The following is an 18010-nucleotide window of genomic DNA, read 5'->3' as shown; positions in this document are numbered from 1 at the left end:
ACCCCTGACTGTGCTCATGAAGTGCAATGCGTGACGCGTGACGACTGGCGCACGTGCCTTTCGCATGACTTGTGAACGCGAATTTTGGGTCCGTTGCAGGCAAGTTGCAGGTTTGCCAAGTTCCTACCATCTCAAGCCGTACCAATGCGCCCGTGAACACCGACAACCTTGGAAGCAACTTTAGACCACAATGGCCACGTTCATTAACAGGACAGTGCCACAAATGGCAGCCAGTTACTACTATCGACCAACTCAGGCCGCAGCACCTGCTCCGAGGCCTGTAGCGAATGTAAGGGATGACTATGAACGTACGTCTCCTTCTTTGCGCCAGCCGTGTTGTTTCCTGACGTTCTCCAAGGATGGTATACAGAAACAAGCTCGACAAACAGAATGTCTCTTTCCCTGCGATCCGGAATTCACTCGGAAGTTTCATGGGCTCTGGAGCGCTTATGCCGCTTGGCCTACAACGAACAGTTCTCCTTGAACTCCTACCCTGGTCTCATCGACGGTTTGTTCGACTGGCCGGAGTGGTACGTGACTGAAGGATACAAATACGCGACCGACGACAACCTTCTCTTTTCCCCCCCTCCCGAACATGCCTCCCGATATCGCTATGCCATGGAGTCCATGTTTATCATGCGCAACGCAGTTTTAAATGACCATAATGCACGGGAACTCGCCCAACACTCGCACTCCCTTCCCCTCATCCTGAAAGCGCTAGAGAATCTCGACTTTACAAAGGACCCAAACCAAGAATTCCTCCTTCATATCCTCGACGTTTTTCAAGTGCTCGCACCCAACCTTGTCATCATCCCTTCCGTCCCCGACTCTCTAAATCCAATAATTCCCTTGAACCGGATTGTATCCAAATCACAAAACCGAAGCTTGGTCATTTCCGCTTTCCTGGGCCTCAATGCTGTTTTGTCTCATCCATCCAATGTATTCCACCTTTCCAAAGCTTCCGGTGCGCTTTCGACAGCCATTCTTTACCTTCCCCTCTTTGTGGATAAACCGCTGCTGGAGGCAGCGCTGGAGCACATCTACATCCACATCTCCAACCCCTCTGCCGCAAGGGCTTTCTTGTTGGACCCACAACTGCCAAACACACTGAAGGTGCTCTGCTCACTGTTATTGGCCGAGCAGGCTCACCTGGAAGAAAAAGTGAATATTGACATCACGAGACCGTCTCATACAGTGGCCTCAAACGCCCTTGCCGCGCGGGATTACGAGCTGACGAAGGAGGAGCTGGAGGAGGTTCTGCCGAAACCAGAGCCGCAGCGGTGTTATGATTGGTGCGTCTATACGTTTGATTCCAAGTGCCCTGTCCTAAAACTGCGTAGGATGCGATTGATGTTGACTCCAAGACCGGAGGGAGAAATGACTCAAGTCGAGATTTGGACGATGTATAAAGACACATTCTCCCCTCATCAAGACAAGTATCCAATGTTGGGTGCTTCCGAGGTCATTAAAAATATCACCCATGTGTATCCAACGGCGCAAGCAATGGTTCTCCCAGGCCAGGTGCAGCGATTCGTAGTGCGGGGCATCGACCGAAGGAAATACCTGAACCCAAATCAGAAACACCAATGCCTATGGGACCGTAGCTCTTGCAGCGCTGGCGTCCTCCCTTCTCCCTCTGAGCTCGCAGAGCACTTACTTGAACACCTTACCTCTATCGGACCGTCCGGTTCGAACACCTTCCCCTGTGCTTGGTCAACATGCAACCAGACTCTCAATTCGATTCAGCAACTGCGAGCACACGTCCTCACGCATATACCACCTTCTCAACCGTTCCAGCGACATCCATCCCAGAGCGAAACAATCACGCTTTCTGCCGACGACCCATACTATGCAAACAGTACGCCAACGATGCGGTCTGTGCCGCCGCCGCCTAACACCGTCATCTCCTTCCAAGTCCCAACCGTCGACCCACCTTCTCATTGCCTCACAGCCCTCTTAATCGTCCGCATCCTCTTCAGAACGGCTTTTGCGGACGTGGAGGCCGCTCCCAAAGCAGACGAAGATCATTTTGGCTTCCCTGGAGTTGTCGACGATGAAGCAGGCGCTGCAGAGGCTGAAACCTTAGCTTCAGACGTCGAAGGATCGAGGAAAGGGAGGAAAGCATTTATGAATGTTCGTCATTTGATCAGCAATATACGAGTGAAGGACGAAGCGTTGATGGGCTGGGTCATTGAGATGCTGGCAGCCGTTACTCCAGGACATTGACGATATATACAAACTTCGATTGTCTTTGTCGCTTTACGGCTATTCTTGCACTTCTGTAGTTGGCAGTACCTTGTACTTAGTCTGGTCCGCTGAGACCGAATTAGAGGCTGTGCATCACGCGCGCTTACTACTGCCCGGCACCGCTTGTTCGTCTTCTTCTACAGTTGCCTAGTCCAGACATGCAGGGCCACTATCGCTCGCCTTCGATAACCTCAAAATTTATCGCCATTTACTCCAAACTGCTTCAGGGCGTCCCTCCTCAGCAACTGCACCAGAGCGGTGAACCTGAGCAACTTATTTCCGATCTCCTCGATTTGCGTGTGGATCGAGAATACCTTTCTTCTGAATTGAAACCACTCTCGAAGGACGTGTACCTTGGGAGGTTAAAGGTACGACACGTCCTAAGCTGCTCGCGATTCGGTCTCTAATGTGTATTCACCTTAGTAGCCGCTATTGAATTTGCTGTTCTCCTATTGTACAAGAGTTGCCTGGAAAGCTGGTTACCAGGACGTCAAGAAGATTCACGCATTGGAGACTCTTACTGCCGTCTGCGAGTCCTGCCTATCGCAGAGTCTGTCCGGATGGGAGATTATGGAGATGCTGGCGGGGTCAGTCGCGCACAGTGACCGTACATTCAATGTATTATGCGACGTGCCTCACCATTGGTGAACGGGGTGAACTAATGTCGTTTCAATTCAGGACTTTACTGCCATGCTCAACGATGTCATTGGGGATAACGATGCCCCAGGTGGGTTCTACGCCTATTCTCCCCTTGTTTATCACTTAAAAATGTGCAAATATCCAGTGGAAACGCGTCAACAGGCATTGGAATTGGGTCTGGTATTCGTCTGCAGTATCAGTCAATTGAGCCCGGGCGCGTATTTCTTGCGCAGGAATATGTTCCCTGCTATTGTCAACGCAAGTGTCTCCCTGTTTCGGATAGGATCCTCATCGAATAAATATCCCCCCTAGTTCATCAAGACACCGGCGACAGAGCCGTATACCTTACAGGCAATTGTCTTCTTGGCTATTCTAGCCAATTATCACAAATCCGACGCTGCTCGCCTGAATCCGTACTTAAAGCGGATAAAAGAGTGCGAGGATGAGCTTGTGATGCTACGCCTGTGCTCGACGGTTAGCAAGTCATTAAACGTTGCCACCAAGTGGGTTCTTCTGGTACTCGCGGGCATGTGCATGCTCTGACCTCGACTCTGAATAGAGCATACACCGATGCATGCACTACAGAAGTTTCCGTCGGAAATCTCGCTTCCACCTTTACCAACGCCATGTCTTTCTTGCGACCTGACCGGTTGATATCGACTGTAGCTCAGAATTCAGCTTGGTCCAATAACGCCAATGGCGAGCCAGGAAAGCCGCAGTAAGTCCATCCTACCTTTGCTTACGACGAACAGACTTGTGCTAAAGGCCATGACACGATTTCTAACTCAGACCTGTAGTGTCTGCTGTCTCCTTGCTACCCTTTTATGAGTTTGTACGAGGGAACCGAGCTTTTGTTCAGACGCTGTTGCAGACAATAGACAGCACGTCTCCGGCGAAAGCGCATAATTCTTCGCCTTTGGCATCTCTACTCAGTTTCGCATCGCATCTCTTTACGCATGGATCATCAGCATCGACTGACCCAAGGACGAGCTCGTATGCAAACCTTGCGTTAGACACACTCCTGACTTTGGTCGAGAGCGAGCAAGCCGTGGAGGTGTTCACCTCCAAGATAACCTCTGGAGTAAATCTCTGTCGACAGGTGTGCATTCTGAGCCGGAAATGATTCCCACTGGCTAACGGGACTCTTAGCGGCTCCCTAAGCTGCCAATACCCCCGCCTAGGCGACAGCTTGCCTGCGAGGTCCTTGATTGCTGTAATCTGTGGCTTCGCCATAACTTACATCGGCGGTTATCGACGCAGTCACATCTGTGGGTATACCAAACAATGCAGTTTATTCTCAATGGACTCACCAGTACATCGTAGCAAGTGTATCTGGATCTGTCATCGTATCGTTTGGTACTTACAAGACCGTCGAATCCGACTGGGTGCGTCTTTGCAACGCGACACAGACTAAAGACTTACAGAAGCGGTTTCTAGATTATCACTGGAAAGAGCTTTGGGTCTCAGTCCTGGGTCTTCTTTCCTTTCTGGTTGTCAAATTCGATGCCTTGGTGACGACCGGTGGGGTTGAACAGCTCGTTCTTGATGTGAGTTAATAGTTGAAACATGTAAGGCGAGGAACGCTAACAAGCGTCCAGACTCTATCATTTGTAGCATCAGCAATCGCTTGTTCAGAGGTGTATTTACCCTCTCCCCAGGCCAGCTACGAGCTTATTGTAGGTCTTTTTGCTTTCAGTAGCTCCCGGTTTGCTCATCCCTTGCAAGTATGAACTCGTGCGCAATGGAGACACGCTGGAGAAACAGCAAGACATCCTAGCTAATTTGACGGTCTCTCGAAGTCCAAGTCGGAACGAAGCACTCGCCTACATCTACAATGTGGCCGAATTCTACAAAGAGAAGATAACGAGCAAGGGCGCCTCACGGAAGGTGTCCGACGCGATGCAGGTCGTAATGGAAGAATTGGAGTCGAATGGTTTGCATATTCCTCATGAGAGGTTTTCCGGTGACTTAGAGCCCCCGTGAGTAGGCTATTTTGACGACCGAAAGTCGGTCCTGTTCTAACTACGACCTTTAGAATCCGTGCGGAAGAGGTATTGGACTTTGCTCGACATGCGTGTGGGGATGGACTGGCTTTAATTGCCGAGCTCCGGGGTCAAAGCTCGTGACGTGACGTCACGCGGCAGAACTTCGCAGCGGCGTTCCGTGGCTCCGAGCCAGACGAGAGGGAGAAAAAGTTTTTGTGACGCTGTTCGCAAGCGAAAACTGGAATTGACGAGTTGACCACAGTTTGTCTTCACCAAAATCCATACCCAAGTCTGAAAAATCCTTTCGTGAATTATTTGCCCTTTTCCCGGACGTTTTGGACTTGATTTCTGCTTCTAGTGAGGTTTTATTTTATTTTCCGAAATCAGCCTATAATTACGTCGATAAGCCTTGACTCGGTGAATGGCCAAAACCAAGCAAAAGCCAGGGACCTTCCCTTGGCCTCCCCCACCTCCCACCTTCCCCACTCTCCACCATGGTCGCTCCTCTACGTCCAGTACACCGTTTTGCTCGTTTTATTCCCCTCAGGCCATGGGTTCGTCCAATGACTAGAGGTCTGGCCAGCCTCAAGCAGCCGTCCTCGCTTTTCGCCCCATTGGACACTTTCAAGGAGAGGCATATCGGCCCTGATGACGGCGAGACCTCCAGAATGCTCAAGCAATTGGGATACGACTCCATGGATGCCTTCATTGCTGACACCGTCCCCAAACATATTCGTATTTCCAACACGTCCGTCACCAACGAAAACATCCCAGTTTTGAGCGAATCGGAACTTCATGCGACCGCCAAAGCTCTTGGGGCGATGAATAAAGGCTATAAAAGCTTCATTGGAATGGGTTATCACAACGCTGTTGTTCCACCCGTCATTTTGCGCAATGTGGGTATATCGTGCAATGTACGACTGTCATTCCTAGTTGACCTTTTTTGCTAGGTTATGGAAAACCCCGCATGGTATACCCAATACACCCCTTACCAGCCTGAAATCGCGCAAGGACGTCTAGAATCGCTTATCAACTACCAAACCATGGTCATGTCGTTGACCTCGATGGACATTGCTAACGCATCCCTCCTCGACGAAGGAAGTGCAGCGGCAGAGGGAATGGTCATGTCTTTTGTCTCCACCAACTCGAAGAAGAAGACCTTCATTGTCGACTCCGGAATCGCCGCTCAAACTCTGGCTGTCGTTGAAAGCCGTGCAAAGGGCTTCAATATTAACGTCGTCGTCGGGGACGCGTCGAAGCTGGTCGAGGACCCAAAGATACAATCGGATCTTTGCGGTGTGCTCGTTCAATACCCAGATGTTGACGGCAACATCAAAGATTGGGGTTCGCTTGCTGCCACGACCCACAAGGCTGGGGGCTACGTTGTTTGCGCAACGGATCTTCTTGCCCTGACCCAGATCACCCCTCCAGGGGAATGGGGAGCGGACATTGTTGTTGGCAATTCCGCACGCTTCGGCGTTCCCGCAGGTTATGGAGGCCCCCATGCTGCGTTCTTCGCCGTCACTGATAAGCTGAAGCGAAAAATGCCGGGCCGTCTTATTGGCCTCAGCCGCGATGCTCAAGGTAAACCAGCCTACAGACTGGCTTTGCAGAGTAAGTCTAACCTGGCTGTCATTTGTGTTACCTATCTCACGAATGTTACCAGCTCGCGAACAACATATTCGTCGCGAAAAGGCTACCAGCAATATTTGCACAGCTCAAGCCCTTTTGGCCAACATGGCGGCAATGTATGCCGTCTACCATGGTCCCGAAGGTTTGAAGAGGATTGCTCGCAAGGTCCATGGCTTTACCCAAGTGTTCAAAAACTCGGTCGAAGCCATGGGCTACAAGACCGAGAACCCCGTCTTCTTCGACACCTTGACTTTGGATGTTACCGGGGCCACCTCCAGCGCAGATGCTGTTCACAAGGCGGCAGCTGCGGCTAAAATCAACATCCGTCAAATCGACAGCAGGCGCGTGGGCGTCACCTTTGACGAAAGCGTTACTCCAGAAGAATTGGTCAGGCTCATCAATGTCTTCGCATCCGCGTCCTCGAAACCGAGCGTGTCTCTGGCCGATCTCGCCGAACCTCAGCAGGTCTCCATTCCTGAAAGCTTCCAACGAAGGTCTGAGTTCTTGCCTCATCCCGTCTTTAACAAGCATCACTCAGAGACCGAGATGTTGCGATACATTCATCACCTCGCGGGCAAGGACCTCAGCCTGGCGCACTCTATGATCCCTCTGGGTAGCTGCACGATGAAGCTAAACAGCACTAGCAGTATGATTCCCCTGACCTTCCCTGAATTCGGTGGTGTCCACCCGTTCGCGCCCTCTGATCAGGTGAAGGGTTATGAGGTCATCATCAAGGTATTTGGCCTTCTTTTTCTGGAGTAGACCATGTCTGACACCCGCATAGGAATTGGAGGACTACCTCTGCAAGATCACTGGCTTCCATTCAGCATCTTTGCAGCCCAATTCTGGTGCTACTGGAGAGTACGCCGGTCTTTCCGTCATTCGTGCTTATCACGAGTCTCGGGGAGAAGGGCACCGAGACATCTGCTTGATTCCTCTCAGTGCCCATGGAACCAACCCCGCCGTACGTCTCACGTTCTCCCCGTTTGTGGCACTGCTGATCTATTTGATTTCTAGTCCGCTGTGTTGGCAGGTCTCAAGGTCGTGTCTGTCAAAGTTCACAACGATGGTAATCTCGACTTGGAGGATCTTCGAGCCAAGGCTGAGAAGCATAAGGATAACCTTGCCGCATTCATGGTACATTCGGGTCTTCTCTTGTTTCCTTTCCATTGGTACTGATGCTTTGACTAGATCACCTACCCGTCAACCTTCGGAGTGTTCGAAGATGGTGTTCAAGCCGCTTGCGAAATCATCCATCAGAATGGTGGTCAAGTTTACCTCGACGGCGCGAACCTTAACGCCCAAGTCGGTCTTACCAACCCTGCGACATGCGGTGGTGACGTTTGCCATCTCAACCTGCACAAGACCTTTGCCATGTAAGTCGGTCAGGTATATCATGGACCACCACAATTATTTAAACGTCCTGTTTATAGTCCCCACGGAGGCGGAGGACCCGGTGTTGGGTGAGTTGTATCCGTTCAGCATGGTTTGTTCACTTGCTAATTTATTATCCAGACCCATCTGCGTCGCCGAACATCTCGCGCCCTTCCTTCCAGGACACCCCTACATGGAGGGTCAGGGTTCCAAGGCCATCAAGCCCGTCGCTTCAGCACCCTTCGGCAGTGCCTCCATCCTGTTGATCTCGTGGGCCTACATTAAGATGCTCGGCGGGAAGGGTCTTGTCGATTCGTCCAAGCTCGCCCTGCTCAACGCCAATTACATGGCCAGCCGATTGTCTGGCCACTATACCCTGAGGTACAAGAACGGGAAGGGTCGTGTTGCCCACGAGCTTCTCATCGACTTGGCCGAGTTTGACAAGGCTGCGGGACTGAAGGTTACCGACTTTGCCAAACGCCTCCAGGATTACGGATTCCACCCTCCCACTTGCTCGTGGCCCATTTCTACCTGTATGCTCATCGAACCCACAGAGTCGGAGACTCTTGAGGAGCTGGATAGGTGAGTAGCCTGTATTTCCCTCCATTCTTCCTTTGTCGCCTGATGTCCGAATTATAGATTCTGCGATGCCATGATCCAAATCCGCAAGGAGGCCGAAGATATTATCACTGGCAAGCAGCCCAAGGACAACAACGTCCTCAAGAATGCCCCTCACCCCATGTCCGTTATCGCACTGTCCGAAGCCGAATGGAACCGACCGTACTCTCGCGAAACCGCTGCCTATCCTCTGCCATGGCTTAAAGAGAAGAAGTTCTGGCCTACAGTGTCACGCCTTGATGACGCCTATGGTGACATGAACCTTGTCGTAAGTTTATTGCATCATTGAACCCCTACCTCGTCACTGACTTGACCCTCCAGTGCGACTGCCCCTCTGTGGAGGAACTCGCCGACAATTAGATGCTGGCCTCGTAGAACTACTGTAATATTATAATCAGGCTTCTATTCCTCTAGACGGTCTGGCCAGCCCTCTTTTACGAACGCTCGCTGCTCAACCACGCGACATGTTTTTCATCGATATTGTATCTTTAGACCTTGCGGAGACGCACGCGTATATTCGTCTAGATTTTTCTTTGGATCACGGTGTGGAATTGTACCGACTTTGATATCTATCATACAATGCAGGATTCTGTGTGCGAATGGTCTTGATAACGGCCTCTTCGACGCTCTCCTTCCGAGCGAACTTCAGCAATATGTGGAGAGCTTCGGTTTGGTCGTGCCCTGTTGCCTCCATCTCTTGAAGTACCTTGACTGCATTAGCGATCCGCTTGCACCTGCAAAGACATTCGATATATGTCTCCCAGTGCTTTCGGTCAAACTTGTAGTGGTCTTTCGCCAACCTGCCCCAGACAGCCCTGGCGGTAAACTCGTCGCCTGCCCATCCACATCCGTCGAGGATGTTGCTGATGGAGCGGACGTTGTATGTCCCGGTGAGATACATGAGTTCCCAAACGCGATACGCGTCACCCAAGCAACCTAGTCGCTGGTAAGTATTGATTAGCTGTGCAAACACTGCCGGCGTGGGGGAGATGCTGGGATCGAGGGTAAGGTTATCATGGACGCGGCGGGTGGCGTTCAATAACAGTTCACGGAGCTCGTGGTTAAGCTTTCCGTTAAATCTTGCGTCCGTCGCGGCCAAACCGATACGGGTTAGGACAATGCAGTAAACGGTCTGTGTGACGCGCATCCCGGAACGTCGCATATCCTTGACGATGTTAAAATACTCTCTGATGGAGCTGAGGCCAAATGGAAGTTGTGCAAACTGTCGGAGGATGGCGGTGTAATCTGCTGAAGTCGTGAGGCGCTTTCTTCCAGAACGGTATGCGTCCATTGCTTCGTCGATTGTAGAAGACCCCTTCATGCGGATGAGGATCAGGGCTTGCGCGATCTCCGAAGAGATGGTGACATTGTAGTTTCCCATGTCTTGCAGAAGTCGATCGATGACGGTTTGATACTTCTCGGGGTCCTTACACTTGGATAGTATCCGAAAGATACTGTTCACAATGGATTGGTCGAGAACACGGTTGCTGGAGTCATGTTCGTTGCGCGAGTGGACCTCCACCAAGTGGTTGTAGATGTCAAGCGCAATATCGATTTCTTCGTCTGGTACCACGTGAGTGACGCAAGACAAGGCTCGCAGGATGGGATCCACTAGTGCCGCAATGATGGGGACATCTGAAATGCGAGCAGCGTGGTAAATGGATAGAGCGCCTTTGACATCGCCTTTCAAAATGTGGTTTCGGACGACCTTGCACCAACGGGAGGTCCTCCATCGACTACCCAACACTTCATCGACGAGCTTCAGGTCGGATAAGGAACGGGTGTCCCCCAAGATGACATAACCAGCGTCTCTGGAATTCCCGTAGTTGACATCGTTTCGGGAACGGATGAAATCCAGGGAGGATGGGATGTCGTGGTTTGCTCTGAATTCCTTCAGCTGTGCCAACCAATCTGGTAGCGTTTGAGACTGGGTCGAGTTTGAGGCATGGGTTTGGTCGTAGATTTGTTGTACCTGGTAGCCTATGTTTTCCTCGCCAGCACTCGCGAAAAGCTGAAACAAGAGGGACGATGTTTCCTGTTCCCAACCGATCCGATAGTACCGAAAGGCGTTGAGGAGCTTGCGAAAGGTGGCGAATGTTGTAGTCGGGTCACTGTCCTCGCAAAGATCCCAAGTGCGTCGGAGGGCGATTCGAAGTGACTCTGCATTCGGTTGGCACATTCCTGGGGAGCAAAGCCGGGACACGGCGAGTTGTATCGACTGGTAGGAAGGAAACGATAGCCTCTGCAAGCAGTAGTTGAGGTCTTCAACGCGGGGGGCGTTCTTTCCTGGTAGAGTCGGTAACGTTCTGGTGAGCCATTCGACAACCGGTAGCGGGTTCCCGCGTTGGACGAGACCTTCCGTGACCGCATTGTACAACTGGACTGTAGGTTTGATCTGCAACTCGGGAAGGAGTTTTGCAATTTCCTGTATACGTTGCATGTCTTCAGGTCGACCGGACGAACCCAACATCCGGAAAAGATTCCGAATGTCCTCTTCCTGCAGATATTGGCAGGCATTGGAATCTGTTTTCAAGGCCTTGAGAAGGGTTGGGTAGAGGGTGTGGACTTGGGATATCTTTTGAGTTTCCCTAAGTTTCTGGACAATCTCTTTAACTGGAATTGCGACAGCAACGGCGGGGGAAGTCGCGGCATTCCGGATAAATTGACTGCATATTGGTTTGTGGATGTGGTGGGAGCTCAACCGCGCAAATTGGATGCTAACTGGTCGAAGCAGCCTGCTCCCAATCATTCATGCGTGGTCACACGGGCTATGAAAACATAAACTTGTCAGTGACCAGCATGATGATTTGTGAAACTGGTAGATACCTTGGCCGAGAGGAAGAGATTTCTGAATTTGACGCCGAAGGTCACGGTGTGAGATCGTCAACGTGTCGAGCCGTGGGAACCGTGATTTAACTGTTTCCGCCAGCGCACTCGCCTCGAGCTTTGCACCAATCCCTCTCTCCTTTACCCTTCAACATGTCCGAGAAGATTCGTGAATTCGTCGAGGTCCCCCAGGAGTTCTTCCAAGATGGAAAGCAGGTGTGTACCGCGTACAATCCATCCGCAGTCTCGAGATACTAATCAAGTCAATATAGTTCTTGACACGGTGCACAAAACCTTCAAAGAAGGGTTCGTTATATTACCCTCTGGTTTGAGGAATTGTCTTAACGAAGGTCACTGTAACAGAGTTCACGCAAATCTGCAAGGCAGTCGCTGTTGGCTTCGCAGTCATGGGCTTCATTGGTTACTTTGTCAAGCTTATCCACATCCCAATGTGCGTATTGCCCCCTCTGACGTTGCTTCCACGTGGACTAACATCTCCCTCTCAGAAACAACATCCTTGTGTATGTTCATCTCTTCCTTGACCTTGCCACTGTGTTGACTGTATTCCTACAGGGGCGGCGCCTGATTGTATTCTTATCTCTCTCTCGTTCTCTGTTGTACTATCGCCGGATATTTATCCCATTTAATTTGGGGCACCGGGCCCCTGGCAAAACCCTCGTGTGTGCAACATGGCGACGAACTGCAAGACCCAACCAACACTCAACGATCTGTTAAACGGGCGAGACCTCGATATCATTCTGGCTCTTTGTGGCTAAGGAGGGTGTCAACAATATTGAAGGTGAAGATGGTGTCCGCCGCAACAAATCAGCTACAGAATCTAGTTTGCGGCATCTAAACGTGCACTCTGGCGCCTCGTCTTTTCGTTTCTTCTTCCAGAAGCACCAAGCGAGGAAGTAATCCTGGTATGGATGTCAGCCAACTATACCCCTTGTCATCTCTGGACGAATGTCCTCACCTTTTGGCAGCCAAAGACCAGAGCCACGGCAAGCGGCACTAGACCTTTCATTCAGTATGTGTGTTGGGAAACTGCGGTGCGACACGTACTTCCAGCCTGGACAATGTATGGCCACGGTTGCGGGTTGTTGGAAACAAAGGTGATTCCCGTGCTACAGGATCGCAAGTCACACGACCTGCGTAGCGAACGGTGGAACGGAATACTCACGCAAGGGAGAATATGGAGTACACATTAAACAGCGTCAAGCGCACCGCAATCGCAGGTGAAGTGCTTCTATCGGCCAAAGGGAATACAGTTGTTATGTGTTTCCACATGAAGAAGTAGCGAAGGCCGATGGCCACTGTTAAATTCGCGTCAATGGGTGGGCCAGTGAGGGACATAAAATCGAAGGGAAACGCACACTCGATGAGAAGGATTAATGATAGAGTTACAATACAGTACACTGTGACGCCATATCGGCGACTTCAAGTCGAGTTAGCCTAACCGCAGATCACAGGGCTCATGAACGTACAATGGATCCTTGTAGTAGGTGCAGTAAAGACCGTTGGAAGCGTTCACGTATTCCGGGGTATAGTGTTGAAGCTGTAACAGACCTGAATTAGCAACACCTCAAGAATGCAAAGAAGGCACGGAGACGTACTACAGCCGTGACTGTGGTATAAACGAAAAAGACAATATAGGGAACGACAAGTTTCTAAAAGGAAGGGTGGCGAGGCAACCAAATAGACAGGTTCATCATCAAGGGTCAGACGTCGTTCGATCCAGGACAGGGTGCATGAATGATTGCTGCTTACAGCGATGAGACCAGAAGACCGAGACCAGTTCTTGTTGGCTAGTTCTGGCTGGCGGAATGTGGACCAGGCCTATAGCAGACATGCAACAGGAAGTAGTAGGGAACAGCGGTGGATTAGTTGGATGCCGGAGGAGGAGTTGATAGGAATCCGGTGTTCTTACCTGTATCACGACGACTAGAGTCGCCGTAGCACACCTGGTTTGATAGATTAGCGATGGTGCAAAAATTAGATTGACAGATTGAGGATGCCTTACATCGGCAGAGTGCCATGTAGCAGCGCGGATTGTGCGAGGCATAGAGGTCCTGGGGGAGTATTGGGGTCTATTGCCTTGAGGCCCGTTGAGTACAGCCTAGCCTGAACATGAGCGCGGGCCTGCAATGGAATGGAGAGTGGACCTGACAAGAGACACGACGCCACAGAATGTATGATCCAAGTGGTGAAGAAGTTGACAAGTGTCGGATGGCGCAGCACAGACTTGGAGCAGAGGCATGTCGCGACAAGGACAGGGAGGCCAACATGCCCCCCTGCAATGTGCAGCGCGAGGTAGACCGGGAAGTAGGTCCTCAGATCAGGCGTGGGAGGGATTCCTCGAGCATCCAACAAGCTCGATCCTGTATACTTTTATCAATTCCAAGGCCACGAACGAAGAAAACGAGGGCTCGAGAGGACGCACCAGAATCCGACAACATTGCACACTGCAGGAGAAAGTCGCGCTACTCTTCAAGCGAGGAAGAAAAAATGGTTTAGGATTAGAATTATTGCTCTCCGAGAGAAGGCATCGGGAAGGGGGCGTAAAGCGACTCGGGAGAGGAGTTTAGGGAGAGGGAGATTCAGCGAAGGAATTCGAAGCCTTGAGTTTACTTGAACCTTTTTCAAGCAACTTCTTCGCCGGAAGGGAACACCTCAGCGGGACAATCAAGGAACGTTCCAATCTTCAATCTTCTCCCCGGGGTCGTCGTGAGGCGCAAGGCAGCTGTCGATTCCCGGTAGATTGTTCGACAAGGACGCTTGAGTTGGCAGAGAAGGCGGCAGGGGAGAAGAACTCTGGATCGCGGGTGGGGACGGGCGGCGGCAACCTAAACCAACGTCTAAAGAGCCTCTCGTTTTATGGCGACATGCATATGTATCGGGGCAACCATCGACGACAGCTCTCGGACAAGCCCCGTATGTCGAAATTGAGGCCCATATTTGGCGAAAAACTGACGCACTTGAATTCGACATGCAGGCTACTTTAGCTGGGAAAGTTCTGATGACGGGTTGGTGCTATGTATATGTCGGTGGGTCTGGACCTGAATGTGAATAATGACAATGACCGCGAAGGTTGCAAAGGTTGGGACGGCGCTTGGGTGGCGGTTGCCTTGGTTGGTGAAGTTAGACCTCAGGCCACATTTATCGACATCTATGGGAAGCCGGCGTTGCATACAGACTCGAGAGAAGGCTATTAAAGGAGAAAACACAAGCAGGAAACACTCAGCGTGAACCGGTCAACATCATTAATCTCTCCATTCATGGAACCAAAAAGACTACAACTTACCTGTTAATATATGACGTTGGCTCAACTAAAGAACACAGTGGAAATTACCTTTTGATGCATTTCAGGTACTGGACTAAGTCACAAGTATCATCTCTGGCCTTGACACCCTCGAAAATCGGGGTCTCCATCCGCTTTAAGATCGGGCATCAACGCTCGATTGCTCGAATGTCTGTCTACTGCAATGTAGTAGTGAAAGACTGTTGTAAACCCTAAGGTGCCCCGGCGGATCCGACAAGCAACAGCCCAAAGCGAGGACTGGGCTTGGCCACCTCCAGGGCAGGCTGATACTCCTGCTTCGACGATGGACTGTCGAAAAGCAGGAACTGTCCCGCTGCTGCTCCGGCAGTCGAAGCCTGGAGCCGAGACGCTGACGGTAGCAAAAGCGACAACAGAGTCTGTGTTCTGGCCAGGTGTTCGGCTGCAACTTTGTCCGCTTCATCTGAGTCGGGTGCCTATCGAAAGTGGTTTAATGGACATTCCACGGAGCAGAACAGTCGCAAATACATACCGAATCACCGAGACTATCTGATAGCGACTTTATGACCTCCTGCCAGTCAGAACCATAGGTTTGTGAGATTGCCTTTAAGAACAGTAGATCTTGGCTATGTGGAGGTTTGGGACCATCCTCCAGGTACCTTTCCACAAATAGGCGCAGTGTTTGCTGAGCGATAGGTTGGTGACGAATATACTCCTGCCTGACGCCAAGGTCCCGTAACGCTCCAGAAAGCGACAACAGCGCTGGAGCAGACGAGGGGAAGGGCCAAGTACTAGCGGCCGGTCAACCATACATCCTGTCCACGAAGTGATTAACGCACCAGATGAAGGAATTGTCTGCGGAGGAGATTCCGACAGAGATTCCAATACTTCATCTATTATTCTATCTCTCCATTCCTGGACAACGCGATCAAGGGCGAAATCTATACGTGTTCTGAACTCTGTTAAACAAGCCACCGTCAGCGATTTGTTGACTGGGGCACGTTGGACGCCACTTACTTTGAACGACATCGCGACGACATCCAATATGCGTAATGAAGATAGACGAGGAGCCCAAATCATCAGCGATGTTTGCCAGACCAACAAGATTGTCAGTGTTTGACCCTCCCAATGCACTGTCCACCGCTTCCTCCAAAGTCAAGGCGACGACGTCAGCGGTGGACTCTGCTTCTGGTTGGTACGCATCAACGAGGCCCTGGCCAAAAGACTTCCCTTCATCGGTCGTATCCGAGAAAACTACAGCAAGGTCTTTCTGGATGTTTCTCGCACATTGCTCGAGGATCGCCACCACGGCATCCAACTGCGCTGTTCGCCCAAGGAGATATTGCTTTAGAGCAGATTGATACCGGCGGAAGGGGAGAAGGTCAAGTGCCTTGGAGGCTTGTGAGGATGTCACTGGCGGGGGAGGAGCTTTGAAGTGCGTGTCTCCTGAGATCGGTGAGCACAAAGGCTTCGTGAGATGCGGCAACACACTGTACCTGATGTGACCTCTTTCCTTGATTTCGCTAAGAACACGAACACCTCCTTCTTGAAAGAGTCCAACGCGTTCGACAAAGCCGATCTCCACACCACCAACGCCCTCGACCGGGATATAGTATCCAAAATTCCGCACATCTCCTCCTTCTCCGAGTACTCCAACTCTGAATTTTGGATCTTCTTCCTTAGAGCACCGCGAACGTCCCAAATCTCCGCAACATTGGCGAGGTTAGTGAACCACGCATCAGCCGCATCTTTCCAAGACTTTGAAGATTTGCTGAACCAATCGCCCAAGGCGCGTTGGAAATCGATTTGTGAGTAGTTGGTGGACGCAGAGGATAAATCGATGTACGGTCGATAGGCTTGCAAGTTGGGAGGAAGGAGTAGGAAGTGTGCGGAGGATGTCGAGTTAACAAGGAGGGTGTGGGTCGAAAGGATAAGGTCTGGGGGCAAAACACCGGCATCACCCTCATTGGCAATCGCTTTGAGTAGTGAAGTAATCAAGGAAGTCTTCTGGGTAGGTCTAGCTTCAAAGATCTTTCGAGCAGCGGATACAGTGTCGGTTATAGTCGTCAAAGCGTCTTGATTAGCTTGAAGAATCTCTTTGACTGAGCGTAACCGCATGCCTGAGGACTCTCGGGTTCCTTCGCCATCATCGGAAGTTGCATGTCCATTAGCAGAAAGAGGAAGTTTGTGTTGGATTCTCCAGGAGATGAGGGGGGTTAAGGCTTTCGTCCGTTGAGTGAGGAGAGCGGCGAAGGTTTCGCTGAGGGGGCGAGAATCGAGAAGATGGAGGGCGGCTAGGATGGCGCAGATATCCTACACGGAGTTAGACATCGTAGGAAAGACAGCTTCTAGCCGCAAACGTACAGAGGCGGATGTGTTGAGTTCACGAAGGGATAGCGTCGCTTTGTGTATGATTTGAGATCTGAAGCTGGACACTTCGTCCCATTGCCGTTGCACCAGAGGAAATTCGCTCTACTTCCATCAGGGGCCATTGTGGATGAATGAGCTATCGACACGTACAGGAACGTCAATCCCAACCTTCGTCCAAGATTCCTCTTCCTCGTCGTCTTGTTGGACTAAACCTCGGTGTACGACTCGGATGAACAAGAATAACCACGCTGCTGAGAGGTACTTTTTCTTCTCGATGAATCGCCAGAGATGCTCAGGCGCGTCCAGTAGAACTTTGAGATGAGCCGACAAGGTCTGCAGGGAATGTAGATGTCGGTCTATGATCTTGTCAGAACCGGGGACGAATGTTAGGCTGATGGCGCTACGCACCATTTACACCGCCAAACGCCGTCGTATGGCTCGATAATGGAGGTTCTTGCTGAGCTAAGATGGCGCCCTTGGACTCTTCAAACGCGGACAATACCCTTTGGGCGGAAGAGCTCATAGAGATAATGGAAGATGACGCCTGGATCAGGTCGCGATACCGTTCTCTACGCTTTCAGAGAACGCCGTTAAATCAACGGGGAAGGTTACTTCGACGATGACCACGTACCCGACCATAAGTCGAAGCTCCTCCTGCTTGACCTCAGCATCGTGTCTGTTCACATTGTAAGCACGCTTCAGAGGCTGACGCCAACCAATCTTATTCACCGTAATCGTTGCTGGATGACCTTGACCTCGGAGACCGTATGCCTGGTGAAGAGTGCGTCGGGATTGAGCTCGTCGGTGTCAATGGGCTGTCCGCTTGAACTGGACAGCGAACTTTGTATTTGGCTGGCACTTGATAAACCATAGAACGTGGATACCGGCTTGGACGCTGCAACACTGGACTGAGAGCGGAACATGGTGCGTCCAAGTTGACGCTCAACAAGTTATCGTGCTTTCCACTTTGGTGACAAGATTCCTGCTTAGTAAGCACCGAGCAACACACTGACGGTGACCAGCGTCGGGCAACTCTAAA

General features: G+C 51.1%; 7 protein-coding genes across 7 annotated transcripts; 4 read left to right on the top strand and 3 right to left on the bottom strand.

Annotated features, from left to right (window-relative positions):
- Nucleotides 1-130: 130 nt before the first annotated feature.
- CC1G_13706 (hypothetical protein) lies at nucleotides 131-2226 on the top strand (the record flags this gene model as incomplete). The annotated part of the gene is made up of 3 exons (XM_002912127.1): nucleotides 131-308; nucleotides 359-1292; nucleotides 1341-2226. Exons 1-3 carry the CDS (start codon nucleotides 224-226, stop codon nucleotides 2224-2226), a joined length of 1905 nt encoding a protein of 634 aa, XP_002912173.1. The 5' UTR covers nucleotides 131-223.
- A 1286-nt stretch (nucleotides 2227-3512) lies between these two features.
- Nucleotides 3513-5012, top strand: CC1G_13705 (hypothetical protein; the record flags this gene model as incomplete). Its single annotated transcript, XM_002912126.1, has 4 exons — nucleotides 3513-3604; nucleotides 3900-3985; nucleotides 4583-4865; nucleotides 4922-5012. 4 exons carry the CDS (start codon nucleotides 3513-3515, stop codon nucleotides 5010-5012), a joined length of 552 nt encoding a protein of 183 aa, XP_002912172.1.
- A 409-nt stretch (nucleotides 5013-5421) lies between these two features.
- Nucleotides 5422-8968, top strand: CC1G_01843 (glycine dehydrogenase). Its single transcript, XM_001829111.2, has 10 exons — nucleotides 5422-5767; nucleotides 5822-6485; nucleotides 6538-7238; nucleotides 7288-7467; nucleotides 7521-7640; nucleotides 7695-7879; nucleotides 7937-7966; nucleotides 8019-8459; nucleotides 8517-8763; nucleotides 8817-8968. The coding sequence occupies exons 1-10, from the start codon at nucleotides 5435-5437 to the stop codon at nucleotides 8853-8855; spliced, it is 2940 nt and encodes a 979-aa protein (XP_001829163.1). The 5' UTR covers nucleotides 5422-5434; the 3' UTR covers nucleotides 8856-8968.
- Nucleotides 8969-9033: 65 nt separating this feature from the next.
- CC1G_01842 (hypothetical protein) lies at nucleotides 9034-11012 on the bottom strand (the record flags this gene model as incomplete). The annotated part of the gene is made up of 2 exons (XM_001829110.2): nucleotides 9034-10920; nucleotides 10959-11012. 2 exons carry the CDS (start codon nucleotides 11010-11012, stop codon nucleotides 9034-9036), a joined length of 1941 nt encoding a protein of 646 aa, XP_001829162.2.
- A 462-nt stretch (nucleotides 11013-11474) lies between these two features.
- Nucleotides 11475-11907, top strand: CC1G_01841 (SEC61; the record flags this gene model as incomplete). The annotated part of the gene is made up of 5 exons (XM_001829109.1): nucleotides 11475-11537; nucleotides 11594-11627; nucleotides 11685-11772; nucleotides 11828-11842; nucleotides 11895-11907. 5 exons carry the CDS (start codon nucleotides 11475-11477, stop codon nucleotides 11905-11907), a joined length of 213 nt encoding a protein of 70 aa, XP_001829161.1.
- Nucleotides 11908-12052: 145 nt separating this feature from the next.
- CC1G_01840 (hypothetical protein) lies at nucleotides 12053-13780 on the bottom strand (the record flags this gene model as incomplete). The annotated part of the gene is made up of 11 exons (XM_001829108.2): nucleotides 12053-12241; nucleotides 12298-12335; nucleotides 12387-12448; nucleotides 12505-12637; nucleotides 12698-12759; nucleotides 12809-12879; nucleotides 12938-12991; nucleotides 13092-13160; nucleotides 13252-13285; nucleotides 13345-13702; nucleotides 13765-13780. 11 exons carry the CDS (start codon nucleotides 13778-13780, stop codon nucleotides 12053-12055), a joined length of 1086 nt encoding a protein of 361 aa, XP_001829160.2.
- Nucleotides 13781-14764: 984 nt separating this feature from the next.
- On the bottom strand, nucleotides 14765-17894 carry CC1G_01839 (hypothetical protein; the record flags this gene model as incomplete). The annotated part of the gene is made up of 9 exons (XM_001829107.2): nucleotides 14765-15077; nucleotides 15134-15363; nucleotides 15619-16047; nucleotides 16098-16914; nucleotides 16966-17073; nucleotides 17122-17327; nucleotides 17380-17540; nucleotides 17603-17647; nucleotides 17701-17894. The coding sequence occupies 9 exons, from the start codon at nucleotides 17892-17894 to the stop codon at nucleotides 14835-14837; spliced, it is 2433 nt and encodes an 810-aa protein (XP_001829159.2). The 3' UTR covers nucleotides 14765-14834.
- Nucleotides 17895-18010: the final 116 nt, after the last annotated feature.

Source organism: Coprinopsis cinerea (assembly GCF_000182895.1).
Source record: "Coprinopsis cinerea okayama7#130 chromosome 1 map unlocalized cont3.1, whole genome shotgun sequence".
Classification (NCBI taxonomy): Eukaryota; Fungi; Basidiomycota; class Agaricomycetes; order Agaricales; family Psathyrellaceae; genus Coprinopsis; species Coprinopsis cinerea.
This window is presented reverse-complemented; position numbering and strand designations above follow the sequence as displayed.

What these genes read in the sequence shown, in the direction of transcription:
- CC1G_01843 (XM_001829111.2), top strand. Translation starts at nt 5,435, where the DNA reads ATGACTAGAGGTCTGGCCAGCCTCAAGCAGCCGTCCTCGCTTTTCGCC. An exon ending in CCCATGGAACCAACCCCGCC is followed by an intron (nt 7,468 to 7,520) that starts GTACGTCTCACG and finishes TTTGATTTCTAG; the next exon opens with TCCGCTGTGTTGGCAGGTCT. An exon ending in ATGGTGACATGAACCTTGTC is followed by an intron (nt 8,764 to 8,816) that starts GTAAGTTTATTG and finishes TTGACCCTCCAG; the next exon opens with TGCGACTGCCCCTCTGTGGA.